The following is a 19819-nucleotide window of genomic DNA, read 5'->3' on the forward strand; positions in this document are numbered from 1 at the left end:
CTTCACTCAACACTTCCTTATTCAGCTCCCAATGCAATCTGCCCTTCAAGCAAATATTTGGCTCCTGCTGTATGCCAGCCTCTGTATGCCTCACTGAGCACTGAGGATCCAAAGAGAACGAAAGCAGGTCTCTACTTTCAGGGGGCTCCCAGTCCTTTAGAAGGGATGGGCAAGGCCTGGAGCAAAGGTGCTGACCCCATTGGTGGCGGGGCAGAAGAAATCCTGGGGGCTCCCTGGAGCGCTGACAATGGAGATGTTGCTTAAGGGGGAGAAGGAGCCGATCTGGTGGAAAGTGAAGGAAGGGCCTCGGGTAGGAGCCTGGTGGGGGCCTGGGCAGGTGCCTGTATCCATCCCACCTGGTAGCTCGGACCTGGAGGGTCTCTCCTGATTCCCATAGACAGGCCCCCACAGGGACCCAGGACAGGTGTGATTCCCACCTGGTTCCTGATTTCACCTCGAGGCTGGACCCTTCTCCCAGCCAGTAACACTCCCAGCCCCCCAGGGCTGGCTGATGTCCTGTACCTGGGCCCCCTGGGCTCTGCTCAGTCTGCCCTAGAGCCAGGCTACAGGTGAGGAGAGGGAGGACAGGGCGAGGTCATGATTCCATTCACCTGGGAGAAAAACGGAGGCTCCCAGGCAAAGGGAGTCATGGGAAGCAACCTAGCCAGTTCTGATCTCAAGCTGGGAGGAGAAAGGGAGCGGGTGGAGGTAGGAACCGAGTGAGGGCAGGGCATGACTGAGGGTCGGCCACAGCCCCCACTCCTGGCTGGACTCGCTCTCCGCACCTTCTCCAGCACGTGAACTCCTACCCGTCCTTCAAAACTTTCAATCGGTCACCCAGTGGCCTCGTGACTGAATCTACCCACCCACTGGCGGCGTTGCTGGCCTCCCAGGCGAGTAGACCTGTTTAGGGGGAGCAGCCTGGGCACCAAGGCTGAGGGGTGGGCAGCGGGGGTGGTGGGCTGGGTCAGCCGCAGGTCACCCGGGTCTCCCGGGGCCACCATGCCGCACCCTGGTGTGTTGGGGATCCTGATTTCAGCCTCAGCCTGGGCCTGGCCCCTGCACAGCCCAGCTGGATAAAAGGGGAGGGGGAGGGAGAAAGGAAGAAAGGAGATGGGAGCAGAGGGGAGGAGGGGGAAGATGGAGGAAAGGGGAGGGAAGAGGAAGGGGAAGGAGAGGGAGGGAGGAGGAGTGGGGATGGTGGAAGGGAAGAGGGAGGGAAGAGAGAGGGAGGACTGAGTAGGAGAATGGGGAAAGCGGAGGAGGGAGGGAGAGGGAGGAGGGGAGAGACAGGAAGGGAGGAAGAGTGGGGAGGAGAGAGGGAGGAGGGTGGAGAAGAGGAGGGGAGAAGGGAGGAAAGCAGGAGGAGGGTAATGGAGGACTTTGGAGGAGGAGAAGGGTGGGAGGAGGGAGAGGGAGGGGGAGGGAAGAGAAATGGGGAGGAGTGGGAGGGAGGAGGAGAGAAAGGGAAGGGGAAGAGAGGAGGAGGAGTGGGGAGAATGGAGAGGAAGGGGAGAGGAGGGAGAAGGGGCGGGAGGAGGAAGGAGAGGGAGGGGAAGAGGAGGAATGGGGAGGAGGGGGAGAGAGGAGAGAGGCGGTAGAAGGGGAGGGAGGAGGAAGGAGAGGGGGAAGAGAGGAGGCGGAGTGGGGAGGAGGGAGAAGGGGAAGGAGAGGGAGGAGAAGAGAGGAGGAGGAATGGGGAGGAGGGGGAGGGAGGGGAAGAGGGAAGAGGGGGAGGAAGGGGGAGGGGAGGAGGAGGGAGGAGCGAGAGGGTTGAGGGAGGAGGAGGAGGGAGGAGGGCGGGGCGGGGCCGGGCGCGGGGGGCGGGCAGAGGCGGGGCGTGGTGGCCTGGGCTGTGCTCGTCGCCGCGCTCGTGGACCGGGCCGGGCGGACTCGGGGACCGGCGGAGAACGCCGGGCGCGCCCGGCCCGAGGCTGGGGGAGCGGGGCGCGGGCGCGCAGGGTCAGGCGCGGGGCGGCGTGGCGGGCGCGCCGAGGACCCCAGGCCGGGCCGGGCCGAGGTAAGCGGTGGCCGCGGGACGCGGGGAGACGCCGGCGGGGACCTGTCGGAGCCTTTGTCTGCGGCGCGCGCGGCCCCCCCCCGCCCCCTCCCGCCCGCCCGGGCGCTGCCCCCTCTCCCCAGCCCGCCCCTGTCCCGGGAACCCGAGGCCACCCCGGCCGCGTCCTGAGCGTCCCAGCCCCCCGCGCCCGGCGACAAGCGCGGAGCCGGACCCCTGGGCCCTGGCCATGGCGGGGGGTCGGCACCACCGCCTCCCCGAGCACCGCGCGGGGGTCCTCCCGCACGAAGTTCCTCCCCGGACCCCCCCGCGCCACCCCATCGCTCCCCTGCCCCCGCCGGCCCCTTCCTCGTTCTCGGAAAAAGCGGCTGGGAGAGGCGGGGCCTGGGCTCCGGGGTCACCTCGGGGCGGCCCAGAGGGTCTGTCCTTTGCCTGGGGGCGCAGGTCCGCGAGCCAACTTGGCGGCTGATGAGGCCGGGCAGGCGGCAGAAAGGCGCGGCGACCCGGGCCGGGGAGGGCGGTGGGCCTGGGGGCCAGCCTGTGGCCCCTGCATGCATCGGTCCCCGGGGGGCTGCAGGAAGGGGGTGGCCGGAGGGGCTTGAAACCCACCCCCACAGGAGTTGGAGCAGCTTAGACCGCTGAGCTGCGGAAAGGGCAGCAGAGACATCGTTAGCCCCGGTTAACGGGGACCAGGGGTGTACCAGGCATCAACTAACCAGGGCTGGTGACTGAGCCAGGAGTGCGAGCCCAGGCCGGCTTTCCAAGTGGAATTCGGTTCCCCTGGTCCTTCCTGGCTGGCCAGAGGAGCGCGGCCCCAGAGTGAGGCCAGACTGGCTTTGGGGTCCCGACGCCCAGCGCTTCCAGCTGCCCCGGGCCATGTTCAGGACCCCTGTGCACTTCAGGCCCCGTGGAAATGGCAGGAGCCGGAGGGGGTCACTGGGCCAGGCTCCAGTCTGAGCTGCATGACCCCCCCCCCACCCCCGACTTGGCCTCTCTGTGCCTCAGTCGCCCTCCCTGCAAAGTGGTGAGGGGCCTTGGCCAGAAGCAGTGGCTCACTCCTGTAATCTCGGTTCTGGGAGGCCGGGGCTGAGGGATCACCTGAGGCCAGGAGTTCAAGACCAGCTTGGGCAGCAGAGCAAGACCCCACCTCTACAAAAATAGAAATTAAAAAAATAAATAAATGGGGGAGAGGGCTGGGAGCCCTGCCTTGCCCATAGCAGTGTTAAGTGGCAGCTTGTGCAACTGTTGAATGCCTACTGTGTGCGGCCAAGCCTACCCCACCAGCCACCCACCCAGTCCCTGTTTGTGACGTACTCTCACCCTCTTCTTCCTCTACTGAGTTGTGAGGTGGGGAAACTGAGGCCTGAGGGGTGGCCTCAAGGCCAAAGAAATGACCTGTGTCTTCTCAACGGCCCCCTGGGGCAGCCATCGAGGGGTCATGGCAGCTCAGAGTGGAGGAGCAGGGCCAAGCCCCATAGTAAACACTGGGGTTATTAAGCCGATGTGCATGTCGTTAAATTTTAACTAAGGGGGGACAGGGCAGGAGGCCTTGGGCTGCGTTCCCCTGGGGGAAAGTAGGCTTGGATGTGGGGGGCCGGGAAGGACAGAGTTGGAGGCCTGTGGCCCAGGAGAGGTGGGGGAGAGCAGCTGCAGCAGGCTCCCTACCCCCTTCACCATGGGGACAGTGGCTGGCCAAGCCGGGCAGTGTGGGTGGCAGCTGCCCACTTTGCCAACAGAGCCAGAGGGGACAGCAGCCGCCTCCTGGCTGGATGCCGAGCACGTCCGCCTTCCTGGGTGGCGTGGTCTCCGGGCAAGGCAGAAACCTCGGCTTTCTGGCCAGGAGTGTTCGGGGCACTGCACGTCCAGGGGAGCATCTCGGGGGCTCTTGCTGAACACAGACCAGGCCTTTCTGGGTTCGGATGTCCTCCTGGGCTGGGCCGGCATCTTGAGCAGGTGGCAGGAGTATTTGATTGTTGTAGACTGTCACCCTGACACCATCCCCTTCCCTGGCTCTGCAGGCTGAAGAAGGGCCCCGGGGTCTCTCAGCCTTTGCTGACTCTCTGGCGCCTCCCAACGACTCTCGAGCTCAGGCTCATGTGTCCACTTCACAGGGGAGACAGGTGTGCGGAGCCCACCCAGGGCCACCCTCGTTCAAGCCCAGCCCAGCTCTGCTCTAAGCCTTGCTCGGCCCCCACCCCCACCCCCACCCCACCCCCAATCCCCCAGCTCCAGATGTGACAGGAGGGCCAGGGCTGACGAGGGTCAGTCAGGAGAGCCTTGAGCCTAGAAGGGGAGATACGCCAGGCTTCTCAGCCCCTAGAAGTCCGGGACCGCCTCTCCCCTAGTAGTGCGTACCCATTACCTGGATTGGCCCCCAGCTGTCAGAGGCTGAATCTCCCCAGCCCCTAAGACCTGGAAATGGGAAGGCTCTGGCTTCAAAGCCCCAGTGAGGCCCCAGGCCCCCTTTCAGGCCCCAGTTAAAACTCTAGTGAGCTAGAAGAGGGGGACATGGGGTCACAGGGAGGTGCTTGGTAACTGACCATCAAAACCTGCCTAGAGGCAGGGAAGGGAGTAAACTGAGGCAGGGGAGCTGGAGGAAATGAGACCCAGGAAATGGGACAAGAGCAGGCAGAGGTGACATGGGTCAGCCCCAGAGAAAATCAGGATGGGCTGAGCGCAGTGGCTCATGCCTATAATCCCAGCACTTTGAGAGGCCAAAGTGGGAGGATCACTTGAGCCCAGGAGTTCAAGACCACCATGGGCAACACAGTGAGACCCCATCTCTACAAAAAAGAAAAAAAATTAGCCAGGCCTGGTGGCACACATCTGTTCTAGCTACTTAAGAGGCTGAAGTGGGAGGATCACTTGAGCCTGAGAAGCAGAGGCTGCAGTGAGTTGTGATCGCGCCACTGCACTCCAGCCTTGGCAACAAAGCGAGACTCTGTCTCAAAAAAAAAAAAAAAAAAAAAAAAAAATCAAGGTTCCTCTGGGCCTGTGGGACCCCGTGGGGTGGGCTTCTTCCAGCCTTTTCCACGGCTCTCCCACATGCTGGGGAAACTGAGGCACTACATTCAGCACTCAGTGCTGTCCTCTCCGTTAGCCTCAAACTCCCTACGGTGAGCACAGATCCTTTCTGCATTCAGATAAATGAATACACGTCATTAGAAAAAGAAATCATTGGCTGGACGTGGTGGCTCAGGCCTGTAATCCCAGCACTTTGGGAGGCCAAGGTGGGCAGATCACAAGGTCAAGAGGTCGAGACCAGCCTGGCCAACATGGTGAAACCCCATCTCTACTAAAAATACAAAAATTAGCCAGGTGTGGTGGTGGGCACCCGTAGTCCCAGCTACTCGGGAGGCTGAGGCAGGAGAATCGCTGGAACCCGGGAGACGGAGGTTGCAGTGAGCGAAGATTGCGCCACTGCACTCCAGCCTGGCGACAGAGCAAGACTCCATCTCAAAAAAAAAAAAAAAAAATCTTTTTAGGGGAAAAGCTAGCCTGCCCCAGGCACACAGGGCTGCCCACACAGTGCAAGCGTCTCCATCACAGATGACTTAGTTCCTTCCTTTTCTTCCAAAGGTCAGGGCTGGCAGATCCAAACTGAAGCAAGAAGCACTAAGGCAAGACCACAGGAAGAACTTCACGCCATGAGGGTGTTTGGCCCCAGGACCAAGGATGCTCAGAGTGCCACACAGACCTGGGTTGGGGTCTGGGTTTCCCCACTTTCTGTCTGTGAGACCAAGAGGGTTCTCACTTTCCTCAACTGAAAAATGAGTGATAAAGGCAGCTTCCTCCCAGAGGACACTGCAGCCCGGTTCAGGCACGCATGAGGCCTGCTCATGTCACCTGTTATTTCCAACTACTCCCCAAGTCCTGGCATCGCACCGCCAAAGTATTCCTCCACTCCATCTATTTCTCACCGTGCCCGCTGCCACCATGCAGGCCACTTGGTTGCTTCCTGGGGCAGCAGTCTCTGAGCCATTCTCCTCCCCTCTGATACCTTCTCCCTAGATAGCAATGAGGATGAGCATCTTGAGACACATCAGGTGAGGTCTGGGCGCAGTGGCTCAGTGGCTCATGCCTGTAACTCCCGCACTTTGGGAGGCTGAGGCAGGAGCTGGAGTTGGAGACCAGCCTGGGCAATGTAGTGAGACCCCAACTCTACAAAAGAATTTTTTTTAAAATTAGCTAGGCATGGTGGTTCGAACCTGTGGTCCCAGCTACTTGGGAGGCTGAATCAGGAGGATCCCTTGAGCCCAGGAGGTCGAGGCTGAAATGAGTGATGGTTGCACCACCATACTCCAACCTGGGTGACAGAGTGAGACCCTGTTTAAAAAAAAAAAAAAAAGACACACCAGGTGACATTGCTTATCCGCCTAAATTAACGTCCTCTGGATGGATAGAAAGGACGGTCCCCATAGGGGATACAGTCCCGGCCGCGTGGCATCAATGTAGTGAAACTGAGGCTCAGAGAGGTTTAGGCCCTTGCGTAAGGTCACACAGCTGGGCTGAAAACCCAGGTCTTTGAACCTCACATCCAGTCCTGTTCAAGCCCTTTCCTGGCTCCTTTGCAGTGAGGCATAGCTTGCTTTGGCCAATGAGTGTGACCAAAGTGACATGTGTCACTCCAGATAGAAGCTTTCTGGGTCAGTGCATGAGCCATGGGTCCCTCACCCCAGAAGGGTGAGAGGACATGGGGTGTCTTCTCACCCTTCTTCCCTCACCTGCTGTCTCTGCTCTCTCCAAAGCACAGGCTGCCATGGGCTCTGTCGGGAGCCAGCGCCTTGAGGAGCCCAGCGTGGCAGGCACACCAGACCCGGGCGTAGTGATGAGCTTCACCTTCGACAGTCACCAGCTGGAGGAGGCAGCGGAGGCGGCTCAGGGCCAGGGCCTTAGGGCCAAGGGCGTCCCAGCTTTCACAGATACCAGTAAGTAGGCGTGCGGGCAAGGTGTGGGTCCTGCCCCAAAGCAGGGTGGGCTGTGTGACCCCCGGTGAAGCCTTGCGGTATCGGGGAGCCATGGGTGGTCGTGGAGGACTGGAGGCAGTGCCTGTCAGTGTGGATTAGATCTGCTGCATGACAAACACGCCCACCGTCTCAGTGTCTCCGCCCTGATGCTGCGTGTCCGTGCTAGGGGGCCCTGCCCACCGCCCTAGGCAGAGGAAGCTGTGTCTTAACATGGGCTTTTGTGCTCACTGGGTGGGTGAAGGGACCCATGGCTCTTGCGCTGACCTATAAAGCTTCTTTTTTTTTTTTTGAGATGGGGTCTTACCCTGTTGCCCAGGCTGGAGTGCAGTGGCGCGATCTCGGCTCACTGCAAGCTCCACCTCCTGGGTTCGTGCCATTCTCCTGCCTCAGCCTCCCGAGTAGCTGGGACTACAGGCACCAGCTACCACGCCCGGCTAATTTTTTTTTTTTTTTTTGTATTTTTAGTAGAGATGGGGTTTCACCATCTTAGCCAGGATAGTCTCGATCTCCTGACCTCGTGATCCGCCCGTCTTGGCCACCCAAAGTGTTGGGATTACAGGCGTGAGCCACCGCGCCTGGCCATTTTTTGTATTTTAGTAGAGATGGGGTTTCACCGTGTTGGCCAGGCTGGTCTTGAACTCCTGAGTTCAGGTGATCTGCCCGCCTCAGCCTCCCAAAGTGCTGGGATTACAGGCGTGAGCTGGTTTCCTGTCCATCAAGCTGGCAGCTTCAGTGGCTGTGATGGCGTGGGTGTGGTGGCTGTAGCCACAGTATTTGGTGGCTTTTGATAATGGCCAGATGACAGAGGTATCTGGAACAGAGGGGAGCAGGGGTCACAGCGATGGACAGTGGCCATGGTGATGGCAGCTGGGGTGGTGGACATCGCCCTGTGCGGTAGCCGTAGCCATGCGTGGAGCGTGCCCCGTCTCACCTGGCATCTCTGGCTTTAGCATTGGAGGAGCCGGTGCCCGATGACCGTTATCACGCCATCTACTTTGCGATGCTGCTGGCTGGCGTGGGCTTCCTGCTGCCGTACAACAGCTTCATCACGGACGTGGACTACCTGCATCACAAGTACCCAGGTAGATCCCTCCACGGTCATGCCCAGCCACTCAGCATACTCATCATGGCCTGGAGCCTCCCAGAAACCCCCGGCGGGGAGAGTCCTACCCAGCGACCTGTTTTATTCAGATCTCGGCTCCACTGTGAGCTGCTGAGTGACCTCAGGGCAGCCACTCACCCTCTCTGGGCAGCGAGCTCCTTTGGGGAGGTCGCACCCGGCAGGAGTCAGTGCAGAGGGTGGGGCCTCCCTGAGCACCTGCTGTCTCTGGCCCTCTGCAGGGACCTCCATCGTGTTTGACATGAGCCTCACCTACATCTTGGTGGCGCTGGCAGCCGTGCTTCTGAACAACGTCCTGGTTGAGAGACTGACCCTGCACACCAGGATCACCGCAGGTGCGCTGGGCCCCACCATGTGACACCTGCCTGTCATGGCTCCCACCTGCCTGGCCAGTCACCCACTCGCCTAGTTTCCCTGAGCCTCACTCCCCTCGTCTGTAAAATGGGCATACTTCCTAGGGCTGCCCTGGGGTCTGGTGTAAGACACCGTGATGGGGCCTCTGTACCCCACGTCATGTCCCTGGGCCCTGCCCAAGCTCTTCCCCACGCCCAGTGTGTGCTTCCTTTCCCATTCTTCTGCACGGCAACATCCAGCTTCAAGGCCCGGCTCAAATGGTGCCTCCTACAGGAAGCCCTCCAGGTGCTCCTGTTAGACTTGTAAAGCATCCCTGGCCCTCCTTAAAGAGGAAGGGCAGAGAAAGCCTCAGACCAACTCTGCAGGAGGGGCGAGGAGGAGGGGGACCCCACCCAGTTGGCTCCACCACTCCCCTCACTGGCCTCTCCCCCAACAGGCTACCTCTTAGCCTTGGGCCCTCTCCTTTTTATCAGCATCTGCGACGTGTGGCTGCAGCTCTTCTCTCGGGACCAGGCCTATGCCATCAACCTGGCCGCTGTGGGCACCGTGGCCTTCGGCTGCACAGGTAGGAACCGGGGCCCAAGGGGGAGGCCCTGAGTGCCCACTTCCGACCCCATCCCACCCCAGCCCTGGTCTCCTGCTGGTGGCATGTGACATGATGGGAGCCGGGCTGGCTGGGTGCCAGGTGTGTGTCCACCTGCATGCCAGCATGCACACCTGCACACCGGCTCACACCCACACCAGCCTGTGTATGCACAGCGTGTAGTCACAGAGACTCTGAGGCAGCTCCTGGTTTCCCTGGTATAAACAGGGCTTTAAAGACTGTTCCGCCTTTGTCACCGTGTCACTGTTTATCTTGGGCAATGGCTTTCATCTGACTTTGTCAGCCAGGCTAGAGTGCAGTGGCATGATCATAGCTCACTGCAGCCTCAACCTCCTGGACTCAAGCCATCCTCCCACTTCAGCCTCCTGAGTAGCTGGGACCACAGGCACATGCCACTAAGTCTGGCTGATTTTTAAAAATTGTTTGTAGAGATGGGGGTCTCTCTATGTTGCCCAGGCTAGTCTTGAACTCTTAGCCCCAAGCAGTCCTCCCACCTCGGTCTTCCAAAGTGCTGGTATTATAGGCATGAGCCACCGTGCCTGGCCTTTCAACCTTTTTTTGAAAACTACTTTTATTTTGCAAAAATTCCAAACCTACAGAAAGCTTGCTAGAATGATACAGTGAAGTCCCATACGAGCAGTCTCTCCCCGTCTCCCTCCACCCTCTCTCTCTGTACTTAAATTTCTCCCTAAGTATATATAAATATAAAATACATGTTTTCCCTTGCACCATTTGAGAGTTAGTTGTAGATGTCATCACCTTTCTTGCTTAATTACTAATACTTCAGAGTGTATTTTCTACCAGCCAAGACATTTCTTTCCTTTTTTTTTTTTGAGACAGTCTCGCTCTGTTGCCTAGGCTGGAGTGCAGTGGTGCCATCTCAACTCACTGCAACCTCCGCCTCCTGGGTTCAAGCGATTCTCTTGTCTCAGCCTCCCAAGTAACTGGCATTACAGGCACCGCCACCATGCCTGGCTAATTTTTGTATTTTTAGTAGAGACGGAGTTTCACCATGTTCCTCAGGCTGGTTACGAACTCCTGACCTCAGATGATCCGCCCGCCTCAGCCTCCCAAAGTGCTGGGATTACAGGCGTGAGCCACCGTGCCCGGCCCCAGTAATGTTCTTTATAGAGTTTTTTTTTTTCCTGACCCAACATCCTCTCTAGATTCATACCTTACCTTTAATCCAGGACGGTCCTTCACCCACCCTTGTGTTTCATGGCAGTGACATTTTGCAAGGGTCCAGGCCAGGCTTTGTAGTCTTTCTTTTTTTTCTTTTTTCTTTTTCTTTTTTTTTTTTTTTTTTTTGAGATGGAGTCTTTCTCTGTCGCCCAGGCTGGAGTGCAGTGGCGCGATCTCGGCTCACTGCAAACTCCCCCTCCCGGGTTCAAGGGATTCTCCTGCCTCAGCCTCCTGAGTAGCTGGGACTTCAGGCAACCGCCACCACACCTGGCTAATTTGTGTATTTTTAGTAGAGATGGGGTTTCACCATATTGGCCAGGCTGGTCTTGAACTCCTGACCTTGTGATCTGCCTGCCTCAGCCTCCCAAAGTGCTAGGATTACAGGCGTGAGCCACTGTGCCTAGCCAGCTTGGTAGACTTTCAAACTCTTTTTGACCATGACTTCCAGGAAGAAAGAAATACATTTTATATTATGGCCCTGTAAACACGTATGTGTATTTATAAATGACATCAAGCCTTCGTGATACTCCCAATACTACTGTTCCGTTTTGTTAAAACACAAAAAAATGCCGTGACTAGATTTTATTTTTTTAGAGGCAGGGTCTCACTGTCACCCAGGCTGGAGTGCAGTGGTGGGATCATGGTTCACTGCAGCCTCAACCTCCTGGGCTCAAGGGAGAGGCCAGGCCCCCCGTGTAGCTGGGATTACAGGCACAGGCCACTGCACCCAGCTAATTTTTTAAAAATTTTTGTCTCCATGCGTGGTGGCTCATGCTTGTAATCCCAGCATTTTGGGAGGCTGAGGCGGACAGATCACGAGGTCAGGAGTTCGAGACCAGTCTGGCCAACATAGTGAAACCCCGTCTCTACTAAAAATACAAAAAATTAGCCGGGTGTGGTGGTGTGTGTCTGTAATCCCAGTTACTTGGGAGGCTGAGGCAGGAGAATCATGTGAGCCCGGGAGGCAGAGGTTGCAGTGAGCCGAGATCGCACCACTGCACTCCAGCCCAGATGACAGTGCGAGGCTCTATCTGGGGAAAAAAAAAAAAAAAAAAAAAAAAATCTTAAAGACAAGATCTCACTTTGTAGCCCAGGATGGTCTAGAACTCCTAGAGTCAAGCGATCCTCCCTTCTTAGCCTCCCAAAGCACTGGGATTACAGGCATGAGCCACCATGCCCAGCCTTGACCAGAAGATTTTAGTTAGACAAAGACTGCCCCTGAGGCTACTTCCAGGCCTGGATTTGCTAGACTCCAAGGTAGGGGCCTGTGCACTTTTATTTTCCCTAGATCCTGATGGATTTCTGGCTGTATTAGTTAGGATGAGAGGGGTTATTGCTGTATAACAAATTAGCCCAGAAATCTCAGTGGCTCCGTAGAACAAGCATGACTTCTCGCTTTTGCTGCCTGTCCTGTCTGGAGGGTGAAGGGTGTTATACTCCACACGGTCTCTCAGGGCCTCAGGCAGACAGTCCTCTTCCCACTCTGTAACACATGGCCTCTCCTATCCCTGCCCATGGGAAAAAGAAAGGTTGAAACTCCATGCAGGCTTTTCACTGCCTTGCCTAGAAGTGACGTGTCATTTCTGCAGACGTTTCATCTGCCAGAGCCTGTCAATGACCCTGGCTGACCCCAAGGGTACACTGGCTGGTGTTCCTACTGCTGCGTGTCAAATCTCTCTGCCATTAGTGCTGTTAACTGCTGTTTACGCACCCTCGTCCACCAACACAATTTCTCTCAAGCTAGTGCCTTTCAACCAAGTTGACAGGTGATAATGGCCTCTCTGCTTTTTCCTCTCTCTCTCTCAAGTGCAGCAATCCAGCTTCTACGGGTACACGGGGATGCTGCCCAAGCGGTACACGCAGGGGGTGATGACCGGGGAGAGTGAGTATCTGCAGACCCCCCGGGGAGGGGGTGCTGGGCTGCCCTGGGCTCTGGAAGCTTCTTCCCGGGGACTCCCCATGATGCACCCTGGTCTGGGAGGGAGGCTCACAATCCCTGGGCAGACTGAGCTAGGGACAGTGATCACCATCTTTCCTGGCCTGGCCGGGGGTAGAAAAGGGGTGCACTCCCACATGGGAGGGACATGTGGGCCCACACATGTGTGTGCCGTGTTTCTGGGCAGTGGGTGGGGCCGGCGGTGATGGGAGGGGCCTGTGGGTGGGGCAGGGCCGGTGGTGGAGGGGTCTGTGTGTGGGCGGGGCTGGGGCGGGGCGGGGCTGGGGCGGGGCTGGGGCGGGGATGGGCGGGGCTGGGGCGGGGCTGGGGCGAGGCTGGGCGGGGCTGGGGCGAGGCTGGGCGGGGCTGGGGCGAGGCTGGGCGGGGCTGGGGCGAGGCTGGGCGGTGCAGGGAGCTGGGCGGTGCAGGGAGCTGGGCGGATCAGGTCCCGGCCCACTGTGCACGCCCCCCAGGCACGGCGGGCGTGATGATCTCTCTGAGCCGCATCCTCACGAAGCTGCTGCTGCCCGACGAGCGCGCCAGCACGCTCATCTTCTTCCTGGTGTCGGTGGCGCTGGAGCTGCTGTGCTTCCTGCTGCACCTGTTAGTGCGGCGCAGCCGCTTCGTGCTCTTCTATACCTCACGGCCGCGCGACAGCCGCCGGGGCAGGCCAGGCCTGGGCAGGGGCTCTGGCTACCGCGTGCACCACGACGTCGTCGCCGGGGACGTCCACTTCGTAAGTGCGCACCACCCACCTCCGTTCCCTCCTTTGTGGTGGAGAATCCTTCCCGCCAGCCCCCTTTATTCTGTGGACTCAGGTGTGGGTTCTTAGTGGCACCCCACGTCTCGTGGCCTAAGGCCCCACTCCACCCGCATCTGTGGTCCGGGGATCTGCCCAGCTGCTGTGTCACACGGCGTGGGGTGTGCATGGCCCCTGTCTGCAGTGACACCCCACATGATGTACACTAAAGTTTCCATCCCTGGGACAGCCCACGTTCGTTCTGAGGGTCTCAACCCTCCTGGCTGCGCCAACCCACGTTGGAGAGGCCTCCTGCAGGCTCAGCCTGGTAGCAAACTCTCTGGGAAGCTCACACCCTTCCTCCCTAGAGACGGGACACCAGGAGGGAAGTCAGGGCTCAGGGATAACCCTGGGTTCCCTGACGGGGTGTGGCGGGGCCCCCAGAATTTCCCACAGAAGTCGCCAGCCAGGAAAGGGAGTGGTCTCCCAGTTGGGGATAGACAGGCGGAGAGGGAGGGCCAGGGGCTTGGTTCTGTGGCCCCTGGCTCTGCTGGGCTTCCCTGTCACAGCACAGAGGCACTGCCCCTACGGGGTCCCTAGCACAGACAGCCCCTGCCAGGAGGTGCCCTATCCCACCATCCCTAGGCAGGCAACCGTCCTTGGGGGGCTGGGGTGCCCTCTGGTGGCAGCAGCGGTGCACAGCCCCCCAGGCTCAGGGCCAGCGGCTGTACAGGCCTGGGGACACCTGCAGGGTGAGGTCGGGAGTGCCAGGCCATGCAGAGGCGGGGCGAGGGAGCCATTGGTCCTCGTTCCTGAGGGTCCGGAACCAGAACGGTCATGCAGGCCTTGATCCAGTGAGTCACCTGGGCCCTTGGCTGGGGACGCTGAAGTGAGCCAGAAACACCATCCCCAGGGGAGCCCCCAGACCCAGAGAGGGGCCCAGGATGGAAGGGGACAAGCCAGGGCAGGGGTGCGTCCCTCTCATGGTCAGGGAGGTTCCCCGAGGGGCTTTTGGGCTAAGACCTGACCCACAGGGAGGGTGTTAGGGCAGAGGGAAAAGCGTGTGCGGTGGCTCCGAGGCTGGGAGGAGCTCCGTTGGGTTTGGAGAAGGGGAGAAGCACAGGGCTCATGGGGGACTAGATGCTCTGGTTGGTTTGGTCAGAAGCTGGTAGAGGGTTCCCAGGAGTGATGAGATGGAATCTGCTGCATCAGAAGTGTGAGAGGCAGCCAGGCGCAGTGGCTCACACCTGCAATCCCAGCTATACAGGAGGCCAACGTGGGGGGATCGCTTGAGCCCAAGAGTTTGAGATCAGCCTGGGCAACATAGCAAGACCCTGTGTGTACAAAAAAGAAAACGGCAAAAAAATTGGCCTGGGTGATGGCCCATGGCTGTAGTCCCCGCTACTTGGGAGGCTGAGGTGGGAGGATTGTCTGAGCCCAGGAAGTTGAGGCTGTAGTGAGCTGTGACTGCACCACTGCACTCCAGCCTGGGCAACAGAGCAAGACCCTCTCTCTAAAACAAAAAAGAAACGTGAAGTGAGAGACCTTGATAAAGTGGGGGAGGGGTGTCTGCACACAGTAGGCACCACCTGAATATCAGCACCAGCCCCAGTGCAGCTCTTCTTCTGATTGGGCCTGTATTCCGGGCCCGTGTCTCCTGTCCTCCCCTCCACTCCAACCCCATCCCACTCCGTCCTCCCTGCAGGAGCACCCAGCCCCTTCCCTGGCCCCCAACGGGTCCCCAAAGGACAGCCCAGCCCACGAGGTGACCGGCAGCGGCGGGGCCTACATGCGCTTTGACGTGCCGCGGCCAAGGGTCCAGCGCAGCTGGCCCACCTTCAGAGGTGAGTGCATGGGGTTCCTCTGCAGCCCTGGCGCTGGCACCCAGGCAGGGGGTGGGGGAGGCAGGCAGGGGTCCCCGTGGGCACTGCCTCTGACCCCCGCCCGCCCCCAGCCCTGTTATTGCACCGCTACGTGGTGGCGCGGGTGATCTGGGCCGACATGCTCTCCATCGCCGTGACCTACTTCATCACGCTGTGCCTGTTCCCCGGCCTCGAGTCTGAGATCCGCCACTGCATCCTGGGCGAGTGGCTGCCCATCCTCATCATGGCTGTGTTCAACCTGTCAGACTTCGTGGGCAAGGTGGGCTGCCTGCCCTGCCCGGTGTTGGGGGACGTCATGGGGTGGGGGTGACGGGGAGGCCCTGGCCTATTCCGGGAAGGGTTCTGAGTGAAGGATGCACGTGGCTCCCAGGTGGAAAGGGTAAGAGCCATGCAGTGGCACCATCCCGGACAGTGTCCTCTGGAGGGCGGCCCCGGCCTGATCCCACTGGGGCGCTCTGGAGTGTCAGATGCATCTCGGAGGACAGGCGTGGCCCTCGCCCTCTCGCCTCACGGTCACAGGTCCCCCGGGGATGAGCACAGGAGGATGCTCCAGAGGGGACCAGAGAGGGCAGGGACACTCAGAAATGGCTCAAAGAAACGGCCAGGTGCAGTGGCTTATGCCTGTAATCCCAGCACTTTGGGAGGCCAGAGATGGGTAGATCACTTGAGGCCAGGAGTTTGAGACCAGCCTTGCCAACATGGTGAAACCCCGTGTCTACTGAAAATACAAAAATTAAATGGACGTGGTGGAGCGTGCCTGTAGTCCCAGCTACTCTGGAAGGTGAGGCAGGAGAATGGCTCGAACCCAGGAAGTGGAGGGTGCAGTGAGCTGAGATTGTGCCACTGCACTCCAGCCTGGGTGACAGCACGAGACTCTGTCTCAAAAAACAAGGAAACAAACAAAAAAATCACTTAGCCAGCCATGGTGGTGCGTGCCTATGGTCCCAGCTACTCTGGAGGCTGAGGTGGGAGGATGGCTTGAGCCCAGGAGTTTGAGGCTGCAGTGAGCCACAATCGTGTCACTGCATTCCAGCTTGGGGGATAGACCGATACCCTGACTCTAAGGGAAAAAAATGTAAGTGGAATTTGGGGGGTTTTAGAGGGGCGATCCAGAGAAGGGCAGGGGTGCAGGCTGAGCTGGACATGCCCGGGAGTGTTTAGGGATGGGGATGTGGCTGGAGGCTGTTGGGGGTGTGAGGGGAGTGGGGCTGTGGCCGGTACAGGGCGCCCACGTCCCTGGCTCTCTGCAGATCCTGGCAGCCCTGCCTGTGGACTGGCGGGGCACCCACCTGCTGGCTTGTTCCTGCCTGCGTGTGGTCTTCATCCCCCTCTTCATCCTGTGCGTCTACCCCAGTGGCATGCCCACCCTCCGCCACCCGGCCTGGCCCTGCATCTTCTCACTGCTCATGGGCATCAGCAACGGCTACTTCGGCAGTGTGCCCATGATCCTGGCGGCAGGCAAAGTGAGCCCCAAGCAGCGGGAGCTGGCAGGTGAGGCCCGTGGGGCCTGGGGGTGGGGGCATCCTCCCAGCAGCGCAACGCCCCCCTCACGAGGAAACCCAGGCCAGACCGCAAGAAGGTGCATTTGGGTTCCAGGGATTCAGAACAGTCAATGTCTGGGAGGCCGTAGGTGTGGGGACATTCTCAGCCACTTCATTCACTGATTTATTCATTCGTTCATCCCACAACTACTTGGTGAGCCCCTCCTGTGGACCAAGTGCTTTTCAAGGCACTGGGGACACAGTGGCGACAAAACGGCGCTCCCTGTGCTGTGGGACTGACCGTCCAGATGTGGAAGCAGCCCAGGCTGGGCACAGTAGCTCATACCTGCAATCCCAGCACTTTGGAAGGGCAAGGCAGGCGGATCACTTGAGCCCAGGAGTTAAAGACCAGCCTGGGCAACACAGTGAGAACCTCTCCTCTCTACAAAAATGTTTAGAAACTTAGCTGGGTATGGTAGCATGTGCCTATGGTCCCAGCTACTCGGGAGGCTGAGATGGGAGGATCGCTTGAGCCCAGGAGGTCAAGGCTGCAGGAAGCTATGGTTGTACCACTGCACTCCAGTCTGGGCAACAGAGCAAGACCTTGTCTTTAAATTTTAAAAATGGGTGTGTGGGGGACTCAGAGAAGCAGGTGAGGCCTGGAGTGCATAGCAGATGGCCTCGGGAAGAAGGAACGAGGAAGGACAGGATCCGGAGAGGGTGCTCCCAGGAGGAGCGATGGGGCAGCGGGTCCTGGAGGGGCGGCACGGTTCACGCGGATGTCACCACCTCACACCTGAGCAGCCGTGGCCACCAAGTGACCGCCCCGGCCCTGCTCCCCTCAGGCCAGTGTTGTCCACAGGGAACACCATGACCGTGTCCTACATGTCAGGGCTGACACTGGGGTCCGCCGTGGCCTACTGCACCTACAGCCTCACCCGCGACGCCCATGGCAGCTGCCTGCACGCCTCCACCGCCAATGGCTCCATCCTCACAGGCCTCTGAGTCAGCCCCGCCCTCTGCCAGGGATGCTGAGGGCCTGACCGGGGGCCCCGAGGCCTGAAGGCCCCTCCGCCATCCACACCTCAGTGCCTGCGGGGCCCTGAGCCTCCCCCTGTGCCAGCAGCGCCACCCTCTCAGGGTCCAGCCATCCCCCACCCTGGACTGAAGTTCTGCAAAGTCCTTCGAGGACCGGAACACGTTTCTGCGACCCGGGGCTCTGGCCCGCACTGTGTTCTGCGTTTCGTCTCATACCTGCCTCTACCTTCCATCTGTGTCCAGCGGCCCTAGCTCCATCCCAGCCAGCATTCTGCGGGGTCACGCACCGTGTCCCCACCCAGGACAGCAGACGCCCGCCAGAGTGTGCGCGCCCAGTGACTGCACCCCGGCCTTCATCACTCGCCGGCACTGATCAGGGCACCACCTGGGCCAGCCTCCACCAGGGACCCCTCCTCATGAACCCTGGAGCCCTGGAGGAGAGGGGCAGCCCCCTACCTTGTCACCCTCAGGCCTCCCCCTTCTGTCCTCATTCTTAGAGACTGCTTCTCCCAAACAAAACGCGTTAGCCATCGTAGCCCTGGGTCTGAATGGACCCACCTGCGGTCTGCATCAGCCTCTGGGAAACCACAGCGGGGATGCCAGCTGGGCACGTCAGGCCCTCCCCACACACCCACGCGATGCCACAGGTCACGGGGCTGTGCCTGACTAGGGAGCCCTCCCATTGCTTTCCTCGCCCGGGATAGAAGAGGGGAGGTAAGTCTGGGGGCTACAAAGCCGGGCCCCCACACCCTGGCTGAAGTCGGCTTGACCTAGGTCTTGACCCTCGTCTAGCAAGGGACCCGACAGACCCAAGGGTCCCTAGAACATAGGGAGGGGCTGGGGGTCACTCCAGCCCGGGCCTCCCAGAACACCAGGCCCGTGTGGGTGGCACCCTGAGGTCAGGGGATCCTAAGGGTGTCCTTCCAGAGACGGCGTTTCCAGGGGAAGGACCGCCCACCCTTTCAGATCCCCGGCCCCGGCTGTGACTGCCCTGTTTCACCCCTGCTGTGTCCCGTCACCCGTCTGTCCACTAACTGTACCGCACTGGCCATTAAAAGATGAAGGCAGACCGCTGCACCGCCGCCTGCAAGCAGAGTTTGTGTGTGGACGGGGGCTGGGACTGCCATCTCGGGATCCCGGTGGAACTCGGGCCGCCCCGCGTAAGCCGGTCCTCAGTCTTCCCATCTGTGAGGTGGGCCAGGTGGATCAGGGAGCAGGAGGGTGTCCTCACACCGGGTAGGCTTGGTTTGTGGGCAGGGCTGGGTGGTGGGGTGAGAGCTGGGAGCAGTTGGGGTTTGTCGCTCACCTTGATGACTCCCCAGTCTTCGTGAGGATCAGGGAGGATGGCTGCATGCAGCCCATTTGAAGGGGAAACAAAGCGGGCGCGGCTTGGCCCCTGCCCCTCGGGGACTGCACTGCGTCCTAGGAGTCAGAGCCTCCCGGCCTCGAGCCTCATCCCTTTTGCTGATTTGTGCAATTTGGACAAAATCCTGCACTGTTCTGTGCCTCTTTTTTTTTTTTTTTTTTTTTTTTTTTTGAGACTGAGTCTCGCTCTGTTGCCCAGGCTGGAGTACAGTGGCACGATCTTGGTTCACTGCAACCTCCGCCTCCCAGGTTCAAGCGATTCTCCTGCCTCAGCCCCTCAAGTAGCTGGGATTACAGGTACGCACCACCACACCTGGCTAATTTTTCTTGTAGAGATTGGGTTTCACCATGTTGGCCATGCTGGTCTCGAACTCCTGACCTCAAGTGATCCACCTGCCTCATCCTCCCAAGGTGTTGGGATTACAGGCGTGAGCCACTGCACCCGGCCTGTGCCTCATTTTTGTTTTTTCTTTCTTTATGAGAAAGGCTCTTGCTCTGTCACCGAGGCTGGAGTGCAGTGGTGCCATCATAGCTCACTGCAGCCTCCACCTCCTGGGCTCTAGTGATCCTCCCACACAGCCTCCCAAATAGCTGTGAATACAGGCACATGCCACCACGCCTGGCTAGATTCTTTTATTTTGTGTAGAGATGGGGTCTTGCTGTTGCCCAGACTGGTCTCAAAGTCTGGGCCTCAAGTGTTCCCCCTGCCTTGGCCTCCCAAAGTGCCAGGATTACAGGTATGAGTCACTGCGCCCGGCCTGTTCTGTCCTTAGCTTCCCCAAGGAATGGGGCTGGTCCAGGTTTTGATGTGGGTCCCTTAAAGGAGGGCACGAGGGCCACCTGTGCTCTGGCAGGCATCCTCCCTGGGGCCCAGGTGGGCGGCCACTTGGGCCAAGACTGCGCCAGGTGACACCAGAGCGTTTCCCAGAGCCCACGCCGGGCCCTTCCCTTGCCCGAGGCCGGCTGGCTGCCCTCCCTGGGTTACCCTCTTTGCAAAGCCCCGAATGTCCTCTGCAGGCCACCCACACTAACCAGGTCGGTCACTGGGCAGCCAGACCCCCACCTATAGCTTCCCTAGGCCCCAGTGCAGAGATGCCGTCCTCCCCCATCTAGGTGAGGGCTTGGGGCCACTC

The 19819-nt window shown here is 59.6% G+C and overlaps 1 protein-coding gene across 9 annotated transcripts; it reads left to right on the top strand.

Annotated features, from left to right (window-relative positions):
* The first annotated feature begins 1843 nt into the window (after positions 1-1843).
* SLC29A4 (solute carrier family 29 member 4) lies at positions 1844-18398 on the top strand. 9 transcript variants are annotated; one of them, XM_063667228.1, is made up of 13 exons: positions 1844-2020; positions 5597-6063; positions 6206-6335; positions 6771-6945; positions 7935-8066; positions 8326-8439; positions 8895-9023; positions 12052-12126; positions 12654-12916; positions 14625-14763; positions 14874-15061; positions 16053-16293; positions 17129-17288. In XM_063667228.1, the coding sequence occupies exons 3-13, from the start codon at positions 6300-6302 to the stop codon at positions 17155-17157; spliced, it is 1521 nt and encodes a 506-aa protein (XP_063523298.1). In that variant the 5' UTR covers positions 1844-2020; positions 5597-6063; positions 6206-6299; the 3' UTR covers positions 17158-17288. The 9 variants fall into 9 exon arrangements, with proteins under 9 accessions (XP_063523298.1, XP_054352044.2, XP_054352043.1 ...); XM_054496069.2 differs by having other exon boundaries at positions 1845-2020; positions 8932-9023; positions 12057-12126; positions 17146-18398; XM_054496068.2 differs by having other exon boundaries at positions 1846-2020; positions 17146-18398.
* Positions 18399-19819: the final 1421 nt, after the last annotated feature.

This window comes from Pongo pygmaeus, chromosome 6 (genome assembly GCF_028885625.2).
Source record: "Pongo pygmaeus isolate AG05252 chromosome 6, NHGRI_mPonPyg2-v2.0_pri, whole genome shotgun sequence".
Taxonomy (NCBI): domain Eukaryota; kingdom Metazoa; phylum Chordata; class Mammalia; order Primates; family Hominidae; genus Pongo; species Pongo pygmaeus.